Source organism: Hirundo rustica, chromosome 6 (assembly GCF_015227805.2).
Source record: "Hirundo rustica isolate bHirRus1 chromosome 6, bHirRus1.pri.v3, whole genome shotgun sequence".
Taxonomy (NCBI): Eukaryota; Metazoa; Chordata; class Aves; order Passeriformes; family Hirundinidae; genus Hirundo; species Hirundo rustica.
The window spans coordinates 55,268,941-55,293,183 of NC_053455.1; the positions used below are offsets into that span (position 1 = coordinate 55,268,941).

Genomic DNA, 24,243 nt, shown 5'->3' on the forward strand with positions numbered 1-24,243 from the left:
TGAGCTCTGGCAGAGATTGCAGTGAAAACATTCTGATCTGTAATCCGGATAAAGAATAGATTATAGGCCAAAGAACAGCCCCTGTTTAAATTGCTTTCAGAATCCTTGTTTTGAATAAAGTTACATTTTACAATAAAAAAAATTTGAATTTTGAATGGAATGATATATTTTATTGAACTGCCTACTTTAAAAATCAGATACCAATAAATAAACTGGTACACCGATTTAGAGAATATGCTTTTCTATGTTTTTTTCTGAAGTAAAACTGGTTTGCCTCTAATGACTAGATATTCATACGCAGTTCCATGGGTTTTTTAAATTAAAACCAAATTATTTCTTTTATTAGAAGTTTGGGGTTCATTGGCTATTCTAGGAAAAGTATTGCAATATTTTTACTGTAGATATTCTCTGATGACTGACTAGGCCTAACAACTATTAGTCAAATAATTTCAAAATATTTACCCTGAATCAAATCATTCTAATTAAGATTAACAGTTTAATAAATTCTTGGCAAAATACTATCTACTTGAATATTATATGTTATAACAATTGGGGGGGGGGGTAGCTTTACATGTATAATTCAAATAATGTTGCAGGTTCTATTCTGAATTCCATTAATGTGGAACAAACAGATGCATTTATTTCCTCTATTTACCATCACAACACATTCAAAATGTGTAATTCCTGCCCAGGTATATGTTAAATTTGGTTTATGGTGTTTTACATACCAAAATTAAGATCTGAGGAAAATGTATCTTCATTATGGCAAATCATAGTTATTGCATGTAATGCTCAACCTACTGTTTATTCAATTTTCAAGGAATTAAAAATAGTTTTAAACTATTTTCTATTTTTCTATTAAAATCATTTATATGAAGATGCAATGATTTGGGTTTTTTTCACTGTTCATAAATAAAGGGAAACATTTTCCAAGTCAGCTGAAAATATTTCTGTAGCACCATATAATTGTCAGAGACTGAAAAATCAAAGAGGTGGAACACATGATGTTCTGCACATTTCATAGATCTGGCCTTTGCAAATTTGTGCTCATCTGTCTAGAACATGTGCAAAAATACATTCTTTTAATTATCTCACTGCACTTTGGTGCTGCAGCTTGGAATAGTAAAGGTTGAACTCTATGTGAAAAATTCACATTCAAATATAACAATGGGGGGAACTAAAACTTAGTAGTAAATATAATGTTTTCCTACTTGAAACTTTTACTTAGGCTGAATGGGGAAAAAACAGAGGTTTGAAGTGCATTGCTAGTTAATTACTTTCTTTTGATAGATAATAGTTTAAGACTGTAATCAGTGTTGTTGTTTCCACAGACCAGCCCAACAACATATACAAAGTTTGGCCATTATTATGATGTTTCTAAAAAAATGTCTCCAGAACTGCGTCAATCCGTAAAATGTCACAGTTTTTACCTCCATGAAGAATTGTCTTTCGAGCCTAAGATGAAAGCATGGTAAGTTTTGACACCATGGTTCTGTCATGGGTTTAGATTTTAGATTTTGCTTGCATATTGGCAGGAAGGGATAATTTTGCGTCTGCGCTTGCTGTGAAAAACGCGTGGTGATGGAGGGGGTCAGGAGCAGTGCGGCTGTGGGTCCCACTCAGTGCCACATGCCTGGAGGGGCACGGAGACGGCTCAGAGCTCTGCTCCCAGCTGGGGGAGGGAGCACCTTGGCAGTGACAATTAAGGTAGACATTACTAGGACAGCCTAGGCCAAAGCTGCGTGTTCAGCCCAGCCCTGCTGACAGCTGAGTGTGGAGACTGGGGAGAGCTGTTCCTGTCTGTGTGAGAATCTTCCCTGAGCACCGTGCCCCAGCAGCTCGGAGATGGGCTTGTCAGGTGGCTATCAGTCTTAAAAGGATGTCTTCGTTTGTAGGGCTTAGGAGACAGGCCATCCTTGACCTACATAGCTTAGAGTGCTAGATCGGATTAGTTTATGATGTGCTTTTACTTCTTGCATCCTACAGCTTCACCTAAGGAAAGTACAATATACTGTGAATAAAATTACAATCACTAATTATGTCTTACAAAACATTTCCTATTCAAACTCTCCTCAGAATGAATAACTTATTATGTTTATGTCTGTCAGTAGTGAATTAAGGAAGACTGAGAGAAAATGAGTGACAGTAGCAAAGACTCATATTAGCCTGTAGACACACGTCCATTGTATCTTACTTGGAGACACTTCAAGTCAAGTCAAACATCAAGGCTGGGCCAGCAATTTCTTTGTCCAGCCCAGTCACTGAATTTATATAATAGTATAATTTATGTAATTTATGTAATACCTAGCTTTACAGATCCCAGTGTAGGGCCAGCTCCTGGAGGCAGTGTGGGATTCATTGGGATTGATTTCCACTGCAGGGCACTTATATAAAACCTCAGATTTATGAAAGAAGTGCAGTACTAACCACCTTTCTTAGAGCTGTAGCAAAGCCAAAGCCAAGTCTCTCTCTAATTTGTTCTGTGTTACATGATCAAATGTCACTGCTTTGTGAAGCAAATTCTTGTGATAAAGTAAAAAAAACACTTTTAGGACAAAGCAGAGAACTTTTCTGTAGTAAATATTTGAACCAACTTTGTTTATATGTTAATATTATAATTTCTAATTTTTAGTAGCAGAGCAATAGAGGATGGATGCAAAAATGTCTGACAGGTTGCAAGTGTTACAGTTATTGAGCAATTAAACTCACTTTCTCTTCTCTAGCTAATGTGAATGTCGTGGCTCATTCCACTATATGGCTGTCAAGTATTAGTTCATTTTACATTAAAATCAAATTAACTCCTCAGTATAGTATAAGAAATGGACTTTATGCAATTGATTTTATAACCCTTGTTTAATGCTGATATTGTCCTTGTGTGCTAGCCTGATAAAAAAGCATCATTCTTACTATGTGAGTTCTATTCTTTTTTTAGTTTAAATCTAACAGATAAATCAGATTTATGTAATTTTCTTGGCAAATTGGTAGAGCAGAGAGTGATGAGGTAGGAATGTGATCAAATCAAGCTGGGCTTTGGAAGGCTTATCTCCTCTCCCTGCCACCTCAACATCAGTCTCCTTCAAGAAGCCTCTACTGAGGAAATGAAGGAATTGTGGTGTTGGGAGTAAAGGCAGGCACCAAAGTAAGAGCCAGCCACCATTCTAAACATTGTCATGCAGTGTAAAAATAATGTGATAAGGGACAGGGAGGAATAAAGACCACACTGGGAATAGCAAACTCTTACAAATCTGTGGGAAACAGAGAGTTGTGTATGTCTCTTTCTTTACAGTGGATCATTTGTCTTCTAACTTTGATTATTGTAGTTTCTGACCACAAACATAGTTGGTTTTGGATTCCCTATTATAATAAGGTTGTATTAGGTCAGTGTTAAGGCAAGATGGGAAGGAAGAATTTTTCAAAATTACAGTTCCTGATATAAAGCTTCAAAAGAAGAATGGAAATTCTTGGAAAAATCAAAGCAGAGTTAAAAGCTAACATGGCAGAGGATGTAACTGTCTTCTGCAGTCATGGGCCACAGTAAAATGTAGTGGTAGAAACACAGGCTGAAAATACCGTTTTTCTAACGATTTGTGCAAGAAGTTGCCTTGCAGACACAAGTTGGGACTATTGTAGAATCTTCATCACTAAAAATTTCTAAGGGCAACCTAGATAAACATCAGTCAGACTTATTGAGGTCCTTTTCCTCCCTGTATTTATGATTCTTTAATCCACATTAGTCATGATGTTTTCAATCCAATATTATGTATGAATGTTACCAGTTATTTCACTGCTCTCAATGAGTTCATGCTTTTATAGAAGCTGAGCAGAATTGCACTGCATTTTTCCATCACTGCATGTGATGAAATTCTGAAGGAAGCATTCTTTTCTCAAGAAATGAAAACAAGCTCCCAGTCCTCTCAGCATGATCTCATTTTAAAGTTTCTAAAAAGAGGAGGGAAAGGATACTATTTTGCTGTCTCTGCTGTTTGGAAAATCAGTTGAATGCTTTGGGCTTCCAAACCTAGCTTCAATATATCATAGGATAGTAAAGCATCCTGTTCTCTTGGTTAACTAGACAATGATTTTAAAGGAAGTAGTCACACGATAGTCACCTTCCAGTTGAAATCATCAATTTGTATTAGATCTTACTTTGGATTTGCTGAAGGTCCTTCTGGGAGCCTGGGCTCTTGCTCTGAGTTACAGTGAATGAGGAGCACAGCCATGGCTGCTTAGAATGGCTCCACTGAAGAGTAAGTGATTTCTTAAGCATATGGTTCTCAGGCTATGGTTAGAGCCATACCCAAAAAAACTCCTGTCGACATATTGCTGATTTCCTGTCCAGCATTGCAAAATCTCTGTAATCCATCATGCTGATGGTACCTCAAAAAAGTACTGGCAGCCTTAAAGGAATTTTTTTAAAAATCAGAAAAATTACTTGAACTTCAGAAAATCTCTAAAGTCTTTTTTTTTTTTCCAATTTTTTTCTTTCTTTTAATTAATTTATCAAAAGAAGATTGACAGAAAATTAACAGTGGAAGCTGACAAATCCTTCAAAAATAAGGAAGCATTTTAAAAAGGGGGATAGTTCATTACTGTAATAATTTACATTAATAGGCTCTATATTATGAGATGTTTGCAGAAGATGTAATGGCTTTCTAAAGGGCATACTTTGCAAGATAAATATCAATAAAGGTATTTCTGAATGACATTTTCTCTTAAAGTGTAGGAGTGCAGACCAAAAGCAGTGGTGTGTTGTGGAGTTTTTTTAAATCCAGGAATGTTTTGCTTTTGTCACTAATACCAAGTTTCAGGAGGAGGTGGAAACCAATAATTTTGTCTTGTATACAGTTTTCCATAAATGAATGGTATTGTTGTTGAGACACGATGCTTCTTTATAGTACCAAAAGTTGCAAAAATTAGGAATTAGCTGAATAAAAGAACTTTTCCATCTTCTCAAAATATTTCCACGTTAAATTTCATCTTGTGTGTTCCATTCTAAATATTTATAATGTTGCAGAGCATGGCATGGTTTGAGCTCAGGCTGAAATAAATCGTGCTAGTCCTGTAACTACAGCCATTGAAGAGGCTCCTTCTCTCAGGTACTCATCATGGGAAGTGTTCCTAACCCAATGCACACATCCCACGTGAATCTCATGAGCAATGACAACCACATCCTTCCAAAGAAAGATTTTAGAAGCTCTGGGTTTGTTTTTTTAATTGCACCTTTTTGATTAAATTATCATACATATTGATGTGAGCAAGGTGTTCCCTAAGTGGTGTCCTCTTCTCTTCTCTTGATAGAGGCCTGCTTCTTTGTATGTAACTAATGCTCCTCAAAGAATGTACTTAAACCATAACTTGTTCAGATGCATCTAGAATTCACCTTGTTGACCAGCCTTACTTTACCCTTTACTTTTTAGTTTCAGAGGACTTTAAGTTTCACTTTTCCTCCTTGAAATTTGGAACCTCTCTTTCCCCACCCTCCTTTCCTTTGGGAAGAGGTGGGGAGCAAGAAGAACAATTCTTTGGTCTGTTTTCATTTCACCACCACAGGATGTAACAACAGATTATGCATTTATACTAGAAAATATACAAGAAAAGTAATGCATTGCATTTTCTTAAACAGCTTATACTCACCTGTCAGAAACATGAGTATAGTGAACATGTATTTTACAGTCCTTGGAGAAACAATGCTGCATCTTTTAATAATAAAGATCCTTTGTGATAATGTTTTGTAACATGAAAACCACGTATTTATAAAAAGGACCAGATCATTCTCATGATTCTAAGTCTCCAGCACCACATTAAGAAACCCATTTTATTTCACCTGTTCTTCAGTGTATGAACTGTCTGTAATTGTAGCTAGTGTCTTTTTTTAGATAATTACAGTGTTTCCCTTGCAGGATCAGAGATGTAGGGACTTCATATGGGCCAGAAACTCTTGACCCTTTTCAGAAATCATGTATATTTACACACATGTCCCTCTCTGGCTATCCACACAAGCATTTAGTTTCTCTATGGGCTAGGAAAGAAAGGTGATTTTTTGACTAATTAGATTAAAACTGACCTTTTACTTTGCAATTAAAAATTAGTTTTGGAGGTTATCAACATCACTTGTTCACCTTAAAGTTTGGATCAGTCCTCCTTTTCTTTCCTGTGTTTTCACATGTGTGTGTGTATCTGGTTTTTGATGGAGGGAGGGGCAAAATGTTCCCCTGTAAACTGGCACCTGCCAGACAGTGTAGGTATAGCATTCAATAGCTATGTTTGCTCTCCTTTCTGCAGTTCTGGGAGCTGATGGCAGAATTGGACTACAGGCTTCCCTTTGGATAATCACTCAAGAAGGATAGAAGTTCATTTCCCCACGTGTAGCGGTTTTGGTTTGCCAAGCTGAGATTTCTCGGCCAATGCACCAATTTATGTGCTGGGTTTAGTGCTGGCCAAATGCCAGTGCACCTACTAGAGTTATTTTTCTGTTGCGACATAAGATTTAGGAGGAGAGCAAAGCAGGCTCCAAACCTTAAAGGGTATAAAACCTTTCATTAACAGAACTAAAAGGATAATAAGAAAAGAACCTTCAGAACACCTCTCCTCCCTCCACACCCTCTTTTCTTTCCCACTGACAACATAAAGAGACAAAATTGGGGTTTTCAGTCAGTTTAATAAAAATTAATTGAAGACAGATTTGAAGCTAGTCCTACTAAGGGAAGTAGTAAATGGGTCTGAATGTTTGGTTCCAAAAGAAGGCATAAATCTTCTCTGTTCTACCTGATTTTTATGTTGGGGAAGGGCAGCTATGTCCTGGTGTTAATGCTGACCCAGGTTTACAGGGGTGTGTGGCTGACAGCAAATATTCTCCAGCAGTTGTTGCCAGGATATTCTGGTGTCCTGGTCGCTGCTGGAGCTGGTACCTAGCAGGAAGGCAGGAATATCCTCTCTGGTGTCTCTGTGCATTGCAGGCAACATGTATTTTCTGTCTCTGCTTCCGGTCTCATTCTTCAGGGCAATTACCAAACAAGAAGGTTTGATAATCAAAGGAACCCAAATAATTAAGTTGTAGTTTTTCAGTAATACTTGCAAATTCTACCTTAAAAAAGGTGCTTTTGAAAAAAAAAAAAAAATTATCTAGAGTCTAGATTTACAAAACAGTTTTGACTGTCTTGCCTAATGGAGTCTCCTTTTCCATAACAAGGCTATTTGTCATACCCTTGACAACCTAACCTTTGTTAACTGCTTGGAAACTATCAGCAGAGAAGTCAGAGCCTTTGTTGTAACCAGGATACCTTCTTGCCAGCTCCTGCTTTATCCATTACTAGAATGCTAAACAAAAAAAGTGTAAAGCAGGAACTGTTTAAACTCATTATCAAACTCAAATCGTGTTTAGTAACAAAATCAAAAAAAAGACTAGAAATTGGAAAATAAAAAATATCTTATTTCCTTCCTTAAATATTGTGGCAAACATTGCCAGAAGGGTAATGTAACCTGCTTTTATAAATAGTGTTTCTACAGCATTTTTCATGTTCTTATTTACATAAGATAGGTCAAAATCAAGGAAACCTTGAATGTTTTAGAAAGAGGTAGAAGAGCACCTGTTTTGGCATTTAAAAAAATCTACACACATTACATTATCTTTTTTGAAATTCTTTGTTGCAAATCTCTTTATGGTAGATTAATTGAAGATCTATTTTATTTCATTTTAATTTGGGGACCCTTTAATCCTGCTATTACTTTGGTTATTTTATTCTTTTATTCACTAACTTTTAAAAACGAGTTAGTAATGAATCAGCAAACATTTTGATTGCAGTATATTCTCTGGCAAAAAAAAAACCCAAAACTTCTCTCTTGTGATAATGCACACAGAGGGAGAATTTTGCCTACTGTGGGGGGCTAAAGTTCATCCTGTAAACTGGCAGCTGCCAGGCAGTGTGGGTAGAACATTTAATAGCAATTCTTTTTGCAACTAAACACTGGGAAAGTGACGGACTTCAGAAGTTGAACTTTTCCTTTTGAAGTGCTCCTTTTTTTGTATAGCAAAACAGACTGGCCCATGAAATAGCATGTTGAGATTATATATTGCCAGTTAATTTTCAGCTCTGAATTTCATAAAGGGTATTAAATTATTAAAGTACATCAGTTTAATCAGTAGCCTTCTAGGGTACTAAATTTGAAACAAAAATGGAGTTTAATTTGGAAACTCTCCTTTGTGTTCGTATTAGAGAAAGGTCATCTCTTAATGTTTTTTGACATTGATTATTTCAAACTCAAATTTATTAGGACCACATGACTTTTTTGATTATAGATATTTATAACTCACTTATATTTGAGGGTTGAGGTTGTGTGGATAATGTTTTCTTAAAGGAAACACAGATTTTTGAGTTGAAGAAATGGCGCAAAAGATGGTTCAATGCAATTTTGACATGCTTCTCAGAAAAGTTGAATTCTCTCCTGTGCCAAGGGATGAAAGCAAGTTTGTTTGGGTTTATTCATCAGTAAAATGCATTTGAATAACAGTCTAGGCTCTTAGTAAAGTTATGGGAATAGTTTCATTAATATTTGGGCCAGGTCTCTCAAGGTGCCTTCCAATCTGAGCTGTTACCAGACCAGACATACATAAATTATGTAGCAAATGAGAATCATTTTAGAGGCAAAGTTTTCAAAATAACCTGTCTTATTTCCCCAAGAAGTACAGCAGGAGGTTTGAATCCTCAGGCCTTGATGATAGTTAGTGAGACTAAAGGAAAATGTTGAAGCCAGGAAAGATAGAAGGGTTGAAGCTGCAGCGAGGAACCTGCATCAGGTCCAGACACCCAACCCAGTGTTGTCCATGGGATTTAAGAAAACAATGTCTCTTTCAACAGTGAGCATCTGAAATGCTCTTTGGAAGTAAAGAGCTTCCAAGTCTGACAAGGTGATTTGCTGAACTTTCATTTTAAGTCTGCTCAAATCCACTTTTAGCCATCAGTTTGCTTTTGTTTGTTTATCTGAATGTTACATTTTCTAAACAATACGTAGAATAAATGCTACCTCACAATTTTGCTGTCATGCAAATAAAGCAGTGAAAAAGTATTAAAACTTTCATAGAAAGTCACCTGTTCATCAGGGCATTGATTAGGTGTACTTGGAATAAAAACTGGGTAGATCTTCGTCAGCTACAGAAGATTAGTACTGGGATGTAATGGTGTCAACTTTAAATTGATACATTAAATCATTAATCTTCTAGCTGTAAGTGAGCCTGACATAATTAAGTAATCTTAATCCCTAGAGATTTTAGTTTTCACTGAGTGTCTGAGCACTGAACTAGTTGATATGAAGCAATCACAACTGCTTATAATGTAAACTTTATTCAAAGAGTTTGGGAGTTTTTTTTTCCTCTCTGACACCTCTTTTCCATGTGACACTTGCACTGAAAGCTGCATCTGCTCATGTTTATTTTTATACAGCTGTTAGAGACATATCAGGGAGTATTAAAATGTGTAACTAAAATATTTCTTCTACCAACAGGAGTATGAACAGTGGTTATGCAAGGCTGCTTCAGTCCATTCAGAGGATCATTTCCCAGGAAGGCTTTGATGGCTCTGATCCCCAGGTACTGAAGGCCTTCACACTCCTCTTTAATCCTGTAACTACAGTTTTCTTTCAAAGGTGCTGCTTTTCAAAGGAGCCACAAGGTCTTGAACAAATTATTAAGGAACAAATTGTTTCTAAGTGTTGCTAAAGTAAACAAGCAAAATAAATAGCGTTGTTCATATTTTAAAGGGGTTTTTTTGAGTTTTTACCGTTACAGGTATGCAGGACCATGTGGGAAAGAAATGTAAGACAGCATTAGTAAAATGCCTTTTCTGTTTAATTAGCTAATAAACGGATGGTCAAATATAATGTAAAGAAGCAAAACACATTTTCACCTACAATATTTGTTTTTCAAATTATTGTTTTAGCACAATCTGTTCAAGATTCTTGAGGTTAAACATTTACCCTTAAACTTTCAGATTTTTTTATTGTTGCTTTAAGTGGTGTGAATTTTTTAATTAATTAAATGGTGGTATCTTTATGTGGTGAGCATTGAAAAAAAAGTAGAGAAATAAGAACGCTATTTCAATTTACAAATCGAAACAGCTTATCAGCCTTCCAAAAATCTCTGTACTCTTCATAAAACATAATGTGGATAATCAAAAACATTTTATTGTAACAACATAGGCCGAAAGACCTTTTCTAATTTGAGCAGTGCCCTATCAGTTACTCTTTGTCATAATCAGTAACATGGCAGTCCTTTGGAGCTGATGGAAATAATGTAATAGATTGTATATATTGATGCTTTATTGAAAGGTAATTATTGGTGTACAATAGAAGCGTTACTGCACCAAAAGTCAGTTATCATAGACACTGGAGAGCCTGAAATGATTTAACACAAGACCGTGTACCAGTCCAATATCTTAGGAATCATTTTAGCAGGGGAGATGACGCTGGAAAGGATGTTTTCCCGTCTGCTGGTGTGGTTTAGAAACATTTCCTGCACCGAGCACTTGTGTGTAAATGTCGGTGGTTGCGCTCAGCGCTGTCTCTGCCGAGATGTCTGGGAGGGTTTTGCCTTCCCTTCGGTGGCAGTGCCAGTCTGGAGAAGGCCATTGGTCCCTGCCAGGCCCCTCGCCCCACGGTAACCATGGCAACAGGGATGTGTGTCATCCTCCTGTGCCGCACGGGGATGCTCCTCCTGCCTCAGAGCCCTGGGTGACATAAACACCCTGCCAGCCTCCAGCCAGCCAACAGCCTCCTGCCCAAGACATCAGCCTCATTTGCTTGTTTTTCTTTATATATATATATATGTATGCATACATATAAAAGAAAATGAAGGGTTTTCAGAGGCAGCATTTGGGTGGTTTTTTGCTTACAAGTCAGGAAAAATTAAACATCACCGATCATCATTTTCTCTACTTTTTGTCAGTCATTTCAAAATGTCTCGCTAGTGTCAATAAAGCAAAACCAGAACTTTATCTGAGATGACTGTAACAGTATATGTTTGCCAAATAATACATATAAGTTTCTAAGCTGAAGCTTTAAAAGTTAGAAAAGTCCTTTTTCAGGCCAGTTTATTGATCTAGAAAGCCATTAGCACTATGTAGTTCTTTCTGTTTCAAGGGAGGTAAGGCATATGATTTCCTGGAGTGGTTTCTATTACTTTCTTTTAATATTCCACTTTTCCCCTTGCATCATCTTTGTACTCTTAAATTTTGTACACTTAGAAGCCTTGTATAATACACAGTTCTTAAAAATATGTCCAGACTTGAATGTAGCAGTGGCCCAGAACACACCTTGGATCTTTCGTCTGCCAAATCTCTGAGCAATTCTCTGCTATTTCATGTCCTCTTCTATTTACTGAGCCCTCAGAAGTGCTGTTCAAGTGGGAAGGTGTGAAGATTGTAGAGTAAGGAGCAGGCTGTATTCTGGACCTGTGTGTCATTGCCATATATAATCATAAAAGCTTCTTAGAAGTTTGTGTGTGTATGCCCCCCACCCCCAAATAATCCTCTACCTGACTGGTAAAACTTTCAGATATTTTTGGCTACTTTCACATCAGTATGCCAGTGATATTTAGATTTACTCCTCGATTTGAAGAGGGGTGGGAAGAAAACTGAGCAGAATGTGACTCACCTCAGATGAGAGATGGTTTGACACAATTAGGAAGATAATAAAAACTACCATTAGAGGTTTAGTAGGTCTTTGATAAAATGGTCAGGCACCTCTAGGGCCTAGTACAGTTAGTTAACATTAGTTTTATAGAACCATCTGCAGGTGGCCATCATAGGTTAATTTTTTTTTTTTACTGTCCTGCTTGGCTTTGTGGACCTTAGGACAATAATTCCTGTTTAAATTATGAGGATACAGAAAAGTTTGGTCAAAGTTGACCAAAGCAATAACTTATTTGTTCTCACTGGCTGGAACACCTTTGCCAAGGTCTAATTGGAAAATCAGAGTTTGAATTACTGATAAGCCCCAAATACAAGCGTTGGGTTTACATCCTTTCTAAAACCTCCCAGTAATTCTTTGCTGACGATCATTAAGTGGGAATCCTTCATAAATTGATCATGATATTAAGTTATATAGAATAGTATCTCTTTGTTTCAGAGTACCTTGGGGGTTTCATGTTTGACATCAGCTTTAATAGGCAACTATTTCCTTAACATTTCTTTTATATACTTCGGAGGCTTTCAGGTAATTGTTGGGTTGTTTGGGGTTTTTGTTTGTTTGTTTGTTTTTGGGGTTTTTTGTTGGCTTGGAGTTGGGTTTTCTGAATTCTTCATAATCAGAATTTCTGCTGCCAAATCAAACACTGTTACAAAAATTACATGAAAAAAATATTTTTAAAAAATTGGGAAACAAATCCAAACTTCCAGACTAATGTGACTATATAAAAGATCTAGTGGTATATCTAAAAAAATGTTATCCTGCTCTTTACAGCAGACTGATTGTGGGAGAATATTAGACTTACACTTTTAGATTAATGTTTTGGAATAAGCTGCCAGGGCTGTGTCGGCCTAACAGAATTATGCTGGTAGAAGTTCTATTACTGGCCAAATAAATACATCTGATATTATCTGGTGTTTGAATTCCTTTATCTTTTACTTCTCTTATGCTTTCATGTTGTGGAATAAGCATCTGTCATACTTTCTTCTGTAAGAGAACAGGTTTTTTCCTCTGTATGTTGTTCTTATGGCTATTCCTCATAAGAAAAAATACTTTTCTCATTTAAAAAGTGTCTGTAAGTTTTATGTATGTTTGCACTGAAATTTTGAAATACCATAACGCTTTCTCTGCCTGGTTAATATCCATGATATCTGGATAAAGCAGTTTTCTTAAATGCCTAGGTTTTTTTCCTGTTGCTTAAGTGCACGTCAAGAATTGCCTGAATCTGCCCTGATCAGAAGTAATTAAAGAATATTAAACTAAAACTTCTCCTTTTGCTATTTTAAAACTTCTCCTTTTGCTATTTTTTTAAAAACTGAGCATCTGATCCGGGGGGATACCATACAGAGAAGTCAGATTGCGTTGTATTATCCTGTACTGTTGTCTTGATCTTCATACAGTAGTGCAAAAAGTTCACTTTTTGTAACTAAAGCCTGCAGAGCCTGAGCCTAAATAATCTGCCAGAGCTGAAACATGGACTGCTTCCCCAGAGACTGGCGGTGAATTGGCAGATCAGCTCCCTGTGTAAGACACACAAGTGAATAAATGCAGGGCTGTGTGGGACTAACTGTGTTTCACAACCCAGGCTCTGTCTACCCCTTATGGATAAGGAAGCATTTGGAAGAGGAGCCTCTTGTCTTGTCCAAACCTTTCCTCTGGATTTCCAGAGCTGCTGTGCAATGTTTTGAGTTTGATAGTTGCTGTTTTTTCCAGCTGTTGGAAATTAGTATCTACAGTTTATCTACACTTTTCTGTAGTGAAAAGTACCTGAAAGCTTTTACTTATCAAAACTAGTATTTATATATATATGTGTGTGTGTATAAATAAAGCTGATCTCCAAGTACAAACCCTGAACTCCAGAAACGTTTCTTTGATCACCTTGTGCAGGAAGGGAGTTTTTTGTCTCTCTCTCAGCTATTGATAGCATATATATCTAAAATCCTTTCCAGAGATCACCAGGAAAGGTCACATCAAATAAGCAGAAATGAGAGACATCATCATGAGAGATAATGTTTTATCTTCCATAAATAAATTACAGCTTTGTCTTCATAATCTGGCCAATTCAGAAAAGGAGCTTTATCTTAGGCACTGCCTCTAAAGCAGGCCAAAAACTCTCATGTCAAGGTGTGGTCCTTAAGAGACAGTCTGCTGATGTCCCCATCAGACTCTGTGCTTCCACAGCTGCGACTACAACTCCATTTATTAGTGGGAAGGAGTTGAAAGGAACTTCAATGATTCTTGGAGACTTCTAAGGCAGTGACAGGCCCGTGTGTTGGTGAGCTAAGACACTGACCTTGCTCACTCGGAAGGAGCAGGAAAAGGAACTGAAGCAAACAATTGGAATAGTCAGGTTATGAAAGTGACACAGTGGAAAGGTGAAAATAGAGGGAGAAGTTGTGTCTGATTACTCCCAGGCACTTCCAGCAGACTGTCTTAGAACTGGGAGAAAATACACTTCTACGTGTTTTTTAAGACAGTGATCGAGGAGAGAAAGGATGTTAAAGGTCCTAATATTACTGGATTTTATGTCAGAATATACTTAGCTGGTTAAAAAATACAAAAGAATAGTTCTCAGTATTTCCCTGTATCCATTACATTTGTACTTGCCTATCCATGATATCTAAGCAGTGAAAAAAATCCCATTCCATTTGCAATTTTTATAAGATCGACTGAGATTACTGATTACATAAAATACACAATTATTATGGATATGCATTCTAGAAATTGTACTCCTCCTAGCATTTAAAAAAATAACGATTTTTTTTTTTCCCCCAACAGAAAAAACAAAGGAATGTTTTGCGGATAGGAATTCAGAGCCTGGGTTCTGTATTGTGGGGTGATGATGTTTGTTGCAGTGATACTCCTGAAGATCCTCATAGCCTGACAAAATTTCTGTATGTTCTCCGTGGCCTGCTCAGGAAGTCGTTATCAGCCTGCATCATCACAGTGCCTGCTCACCTTATGCAGGTAGGAATGCGCCTTTTGCTGGATTTCAGAGTTTAGCAAAAGTTTAAAGCTTATGGTAAGAAAACAAATGCAATTCTGGAGATTTTTAAAAGTCTTTTTGTTCAAAGTGTGAACTTAAAACATAACTGTATCTGATGCTTTATACTTTTGTGGGAGTCTTGCTGCAAAATCTACAAAGACCTAAGTATAAAATTATTTAAAAACAGTTATGCCAGATGTGAGTCTTATTCCTTTTTTGAAAAACTGTCAAAATTTCAGAAACTGTAGAAAAGCCAAGCAAATACCTACCGTAATCTCTTTTCCAATTATTTTTACAACATCTCTATGCACTTTCCCAGTGCTTTCAAAATGCTTTTCGAAGTATCAATACAAGGATTTCAGTCCACTGTCTTTATCTAAAATGCTCATTATGATGATATCTGATGTTGATTTTAAAGCCAGGAATTGAAAGGTACAGGTTTGCTCTATAAGTCTAATATCCCTCTGTGTATTGGGACTAGGAGCAAACCAGTTATGGCATCAGTCATCTTCCCAACTGCAAAATCAGAAGCAATTAGCAGCATTGTTCCTGACAGTATACGGAGACTTAAATATGTCTTCTGAAAATAAACTTTTTTAGCCAAAGGAAAAATATAGATAGTCTTTTGTTCTGTGAGTGGTACGATAACTTAAAAAAGCAAAATTTTTGTTCACAATGAAGAGAGAACCTACCATTTTAGATACTTGATTTGATTATAGTAAAAAAGTACTGGATGAAACGTCACCTTATGCAAAATACTTTCATAGGAGGTGAGTTTATCAATAGATTAAATCCTGGCTTAGGTAGGTACATGACTCACACGTATTGCATTTTGTTAAAGGTCTTTGAATACCTGCAAATGTTATTTAGATATCAATGCAATTACTCCTTAGAAACTAAGGGAGGTCAATTTTCTAGTTTCACCATTGTAATCAAAAGTGTGTGAATATTTCTCTTGCAGTACATACCTCCATCTCCTTATTATTTTTAAATATTAGGTGGCAATCTGCCTTCAGAAAGAGGGACAGTTAAATTTAATGCGAGAAATAGAATTTGTGAACGTAAAACTATCATCTTACTTCTTACACCCTGGAATTGCCCGTCCACAATTGGGGCATACAACCCTTTCCTTTGCTGTCTTCTTTATATATCATGCCAATAAAAAGTATATTTGTATTTTGGAGAAGTACAGAAGTGTCTGTGAGAAAGAAACTGAAGTTTGTTTCAAACTTACTTGAGAAGTTGATTAGTGGTTTGTGTTTATGAATTCCAGGGAGTTAGGATTGAAATTACACCTCATTTTTTTAAATAACTGAGTTTTTAATTTTAACAGTAAGTGCTAGGATATTCTGAATTTTTTTTAAAAAAAGGAACATTACGTACAGAATCTTTGCTTAGCTGTCTTAAACAAACAAGGGCATTAATTGCTTTTTTTTTTTTTTAAATTGTGAAACTTGGCGTATCCTCCTTTAAGCACCGCACTGTGAAGAGAGCTGTCATTAGGCGGAGCAAAGCTGCTGAGGGTTCCTCCTAGCCCACATTACTGAGTTCCCAGAGCCCCGCTGTGTAGTTGTTGCCCTCTCCGAGAAGCCTGTTAAAGAGCCCCTGGGAGCATGTGTCCAGCCTCCCTGGCACTGCTTAATTGGTGAGGCTGGCGAGATGAGAGCGCAGGCGAACATGTGCTCGCGCCGGCTCGCGCCGCAGACGGACCTGCCTTATAATAACAGCAGCTGCTCGCATTCTCACTGCACAGCTCCTCGCCATTCTGTTGCTGAGGGCTCTTGCTGCAGTCAAAAAGTAAAGGAAATCTCTCTTCTTTCCAGCAGAGTGGGAGAGAGGGATTGGGGATTTTTTCCCATGTGTTTAATTTGATCGGTCGGTTTTGGCGTATGCTTTATCTGTTAAGTCTTCAAGTCAGCGCACTGAAGGGGGAGAGAATAGAGAAGTCACACTGTTTTTCTGAAAATGTAGTAAATTCCCCATTTTTTTTCCCTGAACTACTGTTCCTGTACTTCCCAGTTTGTAGTTCAGCCCCTAACTAAATTAATTCAGTGGTCTCCAAGTAAATTCTTCACATGTGTAATTTCCGTGTAAGTTCAAAGTCACATTTAATCAAAGTTTTTTCTGGATGATATCTACAAAAAAATAGCTTTGTCATGAAAAGGTAGATTTTTCGTCGTGACATAACTTATCTTTTCTCTGTCAGTTTCCAGTACTAGTTACTCCAGTAAAGAAGAAATAAAACAATTGGCAGTGCTGATGTTTGGCAGGGGCAATTGGACAGTGACTTTTCAACCCAGACTAGTTCTGGTTTTTATATTAAGTATATACATATATATATGTATATATGTATACATAAGTACATACGTATATATATATATTTGAAATTGTTTTCTTTTCTGTATTTTGAAATATACTTTGCATGTTTGTACTGTGACAGGGAGTTCACAAATTAAATCTATCTGGTTCCTTTCTTTTTCAGAAAGCTTAAATTTGCCCTTACTTTTCATATATTATCCTTTTTTTTTTTTTCCTTTTTTTTTTTGGCTGATGAGACATTAAAATGATCCTCCCTATTTCATATTTTCTGTATTCTGGTTTGTAATTTTTCTCATGCTGCCTCCTTAATCTGTTTCTAAACACTTTACCTTATTACAGTAACGTAATATAGTAATGCTATTATTGTTTGTTCACTTTCCCTACATTCTCATGTCTGGTTTGACTCTTCAGTGATTACAGAGCATTAAAAAGTGATTTTGTTCTTGATGTTTTTCCCCTCTGTGATACATATGCACCACTGTGGCTCTTTTGTTATTCCAGCAATTCATTGTCTTAGATTTAATAACTCGGAATTGCATTTATCCAAAGCTAATGCTCATTAATCCAGTCTGATGGGACAGTTCATGATGTTGTGTAAGGTTATAGTTTGGTAAAAGACACAAGTTCGCAATAAAAAGCCTGTGTGTGGAGTTTTTCCAGAATAATTGAAAGAAATTGTAGTCCATTAAAGCACACAGATTTTGGGGATTTTGCTGATGAAACTTCCAGGGCAAACAGCGCATGAAGAAAAAAGAAAATTCTCTTTTTTCAACCACAAAAATAAGAATGCGTTATTCTGGAAGAGGGTTTCAAGAAAATGACACAAAAAACTTACCCAGTTATGAATTTTATTCAGGTGATGTGTGACAAGTTTTACTTGATTGATATTTTCTACCGATTGAACATGCTCTTACCTTACACTGTCTGTCAGGTAATAAATATTGAGCTACTTACAAGTGTGATTAAAATAGTTGATGGAAGGTTATTTTTCAAGTCTTCCTACTGCCTCTTGAAAATGCATTGTGTCTAAAAAATCATATGGTACATTTGAAAAGGGAAAATTACTTCCATTTTTAAAATCTAGCATTGATCAGGAAGGGCAGGTTGAAGAGGCATTTCATTTGTTGTTACAATTTCCAAGTTTAAGGAATATTATAAAAGTAAGGATTATTTTTCTCCATTTTGATAATCAGTACATTAAAATATCTAAATTTAGAAAAACAATTATTGTGCAATTGTGTGACTGAAAGGACTTTAATGTCACTGGTCTATAATAGAAAAATCCTAAATTAGAATTTAAAATATTTTCCCATTCTATTTTTTTCTTTAATGATGAGAAATCATTGGTAAATCCAAGAACATCTTTCCCTCAAAATGCTGAATAAAGTTTTTAAGTTGTAGTAGATTTTTTGAGTAGATTATTATATTCAATGGGGAAAGTGTAGCACTTGTTAAAGCCATCCTTTATTTTGAACTCAAAGCTGGTATTACTGGTAAGGACTAACAACCATATTAGTCAGCAAGTACCAAGGGAAATTAATTGACTAATGAAAAGTCAGTATGAATAAGTCTTCTTACAGAACCTGTCCTCGGAGTCTGAAGTTCTGTTTAGCAAGGTATTTCATCCAGTATATTAAAAAATTAATTTCCTACAATATTAATGTTTTGCTGTTTTAAATTCACCAAAGTGCATAAGTTACTGTACCTTTCAGTGTAGAAAAATTCAGAAACAAACCTTTTCACATCCAAAGCTTTTTGTGTTCACGCTCAGTGATTTAGCAGCTAAACTCAAAGTCAAGCAGTGGAGTGCTTTAGAATTCATTGCTAATGTAAGATTATAAGATATGAACTAGTGGCTGATAGCTGGTGAATTTCTTCCAGTTTGAAATCTTTATTCCTATGACAAGAACTAAGAGTGATTGCCTGCCTCAGAGCTCTAACTTCTGAAAATTCACTGGTGTAAAGTGCTGAATAACCTCCAAAAGTATTGGATGAGGTAGCTGCACAAAGATTTGTATTGAGATTCAACGTTACGTGGTTTCTGTATCGTGATTAAGGAAGTTTTCAAATTTCTCTGCAAAACAGAAGCCATGAAGATGAAATGATCATAATATTTTTCTGTATTGGATTTTTCTTACTTGCTCTTCAACGTTGCATGTTGCTTTTTGTTGTATGTGAGGTATAGATTTCAACAATATTACAAATAAATAATTTTTATTTGTAATATTCAAGAGTAATAATCAAGAGTCATAAATTTATGACGGGTGTTTTGGGTTGTCCATATAGTTTTAGGATATGAGTATTTTGATTTTTGGACATTCATAAAAGCATCTGTAAAATTCTGACTGAGTAGGAAGCTCAGGGAAGTATCCTAGTCAAAATTTTATTTGGGGTTGTTGTGTTTTTTTCATTTCTCTTATTGCAATGTATTTGCTAATCAAGCTGCAGAAGAAATAAAAGTATTTTGTGGTTTTATAGATTCAGATTTTGGTTGCCAACAGGCTGTGTTCTAGCACTACCACTTCTGATTTGGTAACAACTACCCATGTGAAAAACAAATACAATATACATCTGAATCATGTTTTTGTCCACGCATATTAGTTGTCTGTTAAGCAAATGAAAGGTATTATGATGAACGGTCACACTGCATGTTAAAGTGGCATGCCTAAAACAGCCTTGTCATTTTAATAAATTTTACTTTTTAGAAGGACACTACATACATCCTCACCATCTCTCTTTAATAAAAAAAAAAAATCTCTTTCCCAAAATGCATATGTTAAACCGGAGAAGTGCATGAGTACACGCAACGTGGCAATTTTATTTTACATTGTATGTATTTAAACTGAAAATACTGTGAAAATCAGGTGGGATTTAGAACTGAATCTTTGAACTACAGCATTAGACCTAAACAGTTAAATAGCCCATCACAGTATGGAGATAGTCATCTGTTCAAGCATATGGAATCTTTTGGCTACTGGACTAAGTAGTTAATATAATGCCCAGTGTCCAGACATGGACACAACTGTTAGGGAAGCAGAAGGGAAGAGGCTCATGTATTGAGCCCATTTGGACACTGATAAGTAAAGATTAGAAGAGTGACTTTAAATAATACAGGGCAAAGTAGTTATTGCTTTAAGCAAGTAATTCTTTTAGAAAATGGAAGGTAGCATATTTTTTTCTGAAGCAGTTATTTTGGGATTTTTTTTTTTTTTTCTTAAGTAGAAGTTCATGTTCTTGAGGGGAAAAAAAAAAAAAGCCCTGTGAATATAGCGTTAAATATAGGGTTTATCTGTTCTGTTTCAGAATCAGAACAAAGAACAATCATTTTGTGTAAAACTATTTTACATTTAAATCCTTTCATGTGCATTTTCCATCTTAAGTTATTTTCTCAGAACTGAATATTGAACTTCTCCGCATTGTGTGCTTAGAAACATTTGGATGGGAACTTTTGGTGTTGTTTAAAAATCCTGAAATTTCAGAATCCAATTCTACCTCTTTTTGTTTAGACATTCTCTATTAATTAGAATATAATCATAATAAAAAGGAATACTGCATCATTAATGATGTTTTTGTGCCTGTATAGTTAAGCTTTAATGCTAGGGGGAAAAAAAAAAAATTAAATTAGCCTTGTAACCTCTTTCTCTTCCAGACTGATGATGGAAAATAAAAGCTCTTAGCCACAGAATGTAACACTTAGAATTAATATTTAATTAGACCAGCAAATTGTACACCGTGGCTGAAAGCTTCCAAAGAGTTGTTAGTGCCACAATTGACCTACAAGTTTAATAATAACTCACTTCTAGGAGCAAGTGCCAGTTCAGCATAGTGGAGCCACTGTAAGAAAGTCCTGTGAGATTAAAATCAGCAAACCAAATGGCAGGCGAGGATTCCTGGGATGGAGCCTTCTGGAAAGCTGGGAGCTGGAGTAGCTTTTCAGCCAGGATTCAGATGAGAACAGTGGGCAAAAAAAGCTGATCCCTCCTGTTCTGGGAGCTTCTGGTTGTAGGCCAAAATCTTAGAACAGATTTTTTCTAAATGTTCTTCCTGCAGCTATTAATTTATATCACAAATCAAGTAATAAATGGCTTATCTTCATCTTTTAATTACATTTTAATACAAACATTGTCACTGAATTCATTGGTCATGAATTTTACTCGTGGAGGAAGGATACATTTTTGGTATGATGTGTAATTTAGCGTGTTTGTATTGCAGAATGTTTAATTTTATAGTATCTTACTGCTACATAAAGGGGTCCTTGTTAGAGTAAGATATGACAAGCATTTTGTCGTAATATTATGAAATGTGTAAATTAAATATGGAATAAGTATACATTGTAAAATACAGTATTTTGAAGGTTAAATAGCTTAATCTTGCTTTTCATTGTATGAAGAATTGAAATATAAAGCCAGTAGCTCTCCATTAGACATCCATCTGAGCCTTAATTCTATGGCAAATTATTCTAGTGAAATAGGGCACCATAAGTTCAAAAATGTGCGAACACACAGCAACAGACTGAGGAAGGAGCGTTCTGCATTATTTATTGGCTAGATCCTAAATAATTAAAGAAATGCCTACTCATTAGTTAAAAATTAAAGCAGGGGAGGACCTTGCCAGCAGAGGGAGCAGTCATGTCTTTCCTTAGGTTCCCATCGTTTCCAGCCTACCCATCATTTCCACCCAACCTCTTCTTATTGCCCAGCCAGTTTCCCATCTGGACCCAGCTTTGCCAGCCTGCTCCTGATGACAGCCTATAATTTTATACTGGATAAGGGATTAGTTTTTTAAATGATTTTATATTTCAGAATCTTGCCACTTGATTATCAACATCAGTTAGGTGTTCCTTTTGATATTTGTGTACTGTTAATTGAAATAATAGTGCAGGTTCTTTTTGGTCACCCGGAATAAAATGAGCTTCGCTGTTTAAAGAATTAAAGTTGCAGTGAGTGTTAGCCTTTCTAAATTGGTGAGCAAACTGTAATGACATTCTTCTCAGGCAAAATGGCAACAAAAGGAACTCCTGAACCTTTTTCTTACAATGAATGATTCTCAGTGGAGTCATAGAATTTTAGTTAAGCCAGTTGGTTTCAAATGTGTAATTTTGGCAGGTTTGTTGTAGCTCTTTTGTAATATCCCTCACTCTTCAGTCTGCTTTTTTATCTCTGTTTCATACTGCACTATGATCATCTTCTAGCATGGCATATTTTCTGAGTTCAGTTTTCTAGAGGAACCTGCTCAAATGATCAGTTCATTTTTGTGATGATTAAAGACAAGTAATAACCTGTAGATTTCTAACTGTATGTTTTTATAACAGTGAGACAGTCTCCTTAGTGAAAACCAGATAATGTTCAGGGGAGGTGCTGGGCTCATCTTAGCCCAGATCTTTACTGATTTCTTCCCAGCCACTCACCCTTCGCTGGAGAAGAGCTCAATCACATTTATTTCATCTGCTCAGTGCAGTAGGACTTGTGCAAGAGCCCCATGCCCCAGAACCATTCACAGTCACCTGCAGCCTGTGCTTTCAGTCACCGAATGCTCAGAAAAGACAAGAGAAAAGCACTGGACAGCATTCAGCTCAAAAAGTGTCACCCTTTAACACACTGTACATCTGTCACCTCTTTTAGCCAGATAATAACAGGATTTTCAGCACCCAGCTTTCTGGGCTTCCACTCCCACACCATCTTCATGACACCAAGAATTTTGCTGATATCCCAAAACCACGGATGCAGCCTCCTAAACCAAGACTCAAATAGAGGGGGGCAGACAGAGCTACAATGAAAGGCTGAGTTGGGATCCCAGCTCACTGTTGACTGGCTTTTGGCTTTGGACAGCTCACATGACACCTTTGTGCTTGTTACTGACTTGTAAATGAGGAATGCAGCACTTGCCTGTCTTTTGTGAAGCACTTGGAGATCAACAGATGGAACATTTGATTTAAACTACTGGACTTGGTTAATTTTTTTTTAGGCTGCAGCAGCAACTGTTATTGACTTGCTTAATTTATCTCTGTTTAGTGATCTCTCATTTCGCTGTTGGCCTCTAGGTCTGCCCTTCAATGGCAAAACAGACATACTTCTCATTTTGTAAAGTGCCAAGGTTTGCTGGCCTTAGATGTTTTCATAGCTCAAGTAACATACAAGCCTATCCTCAGTGAAGATCCAAAGATTTTTTTTTTTTTTAGTGTGTGACATTTAGCTTTTATTTCCTGACTTGTTATTCTTCCTGAAATTTTATCAAAATTAATGGTATACAGTGTCATCCACCTTCAACTGCCATTTTATGATAATTTGCAAAAACCCTGCAGAGTTCCCACAGCAAATGTTATTAAAAGCAACCTTTAAGAGAACAACCAAAATCTGGAATTAATATGTTGTGTAGCATATTGACCAACAGATGCTTTGTTACTCTCTTCCCATTTTTATGAGTGTGTTGCATCTAATTGCCTGCTCTTGTCTTCACTACAGTCCTTTCTTTGCTTCTTGCAACTTGTATAAAATTTTTCAAAGGTATTATTTACTGCTTCAAATTAGCCAGTGTAATTAGCTAATGTTATTGTGCCGATAAACAAGTCGACCAAAATCAGTGCTTCTCCGGTTTCAGCCATACAGAAGGATATTATACCTAAGTTCTGTTATAGTCAGTAACGTTCTTCAGAGGTAAAAGAAGATGCCTAATCAGCCAGAGTTCCCAAGTGTGGATTTCTCATCACTGAAGGCTTTGTAACTTGTAACAAATCCTCTAAGTTTATTTCTTGAGTATCTGTCTTCCAGCAAAGACATCACACTTTGTGTTCAGTTCTGTTGTGAGATTGGTTCAGATTTCTGCACACCAAAATTTGTTAGTGGTCGTCTTATATTGCAGTGGCCTGAGCCTGCGTTCATTTTAGAGCCAAAATGCAACATTCGGTTAGTAGATTTGTTGTGTGCAAACACTGTAAACAGTGCTAATCAGTCTGGAGTTAGAAGACATGTAAAATTTGATAGTTTACAGTCTTTATTAATTATCGAATAACGCTTTTTGGCAGAGCAGTTGTTAGTCATTTATTTTGGGGATTTGTGAATAATCAAGAGGTGCACAAACTGGGTCTCCCTACAAAACTAATACAAGGGCCCATTACCTAACTTCTTCTACCAAAAGAAGATATATGGATAATTCTGCAGTTTTTTGAGCAGTAATTATTAACAAATGGTCATAAATATTTAAGCCATGTTTCTTAATAATTTATATTTCCAATGTAAAATCCTTTGGAGATTAAGTAGTAATGA

General features: G+C 36.3%; 1 protein-coding gene across 1 annotated transcript in view; it reads left to right on the plus strand.

The window, feature by feature from the left end:
- The window catches only part of ELP4 (elongator acetyltransferase complex subunit 4), a 135,448-nt gene that overhangs the window by 29,446 nt on the left and 81,759 nt on the right, over nucleotides 1–24,243 (plus strand). Inside the window, exons 5-7 of the mRNA XM_040068473.2 lie at nucleotides 1,332–1,471; nucleotides 9,499–9,583; nucleotides 14,455–14,643. Of these exons, the coding sequence (XP_039924407.1) occupies nucleotides 1,332–1,471; nucleotides 9,499–9,583; nucleotides 14,455–14,643 (414 nt within the window). The remainder of the gene's footprint in view (nucleotides 1–1,331; nucleotides 1,472–9,498; nucleotides 9,584–14,454; nucleotides 14,644–24,243) is intronic.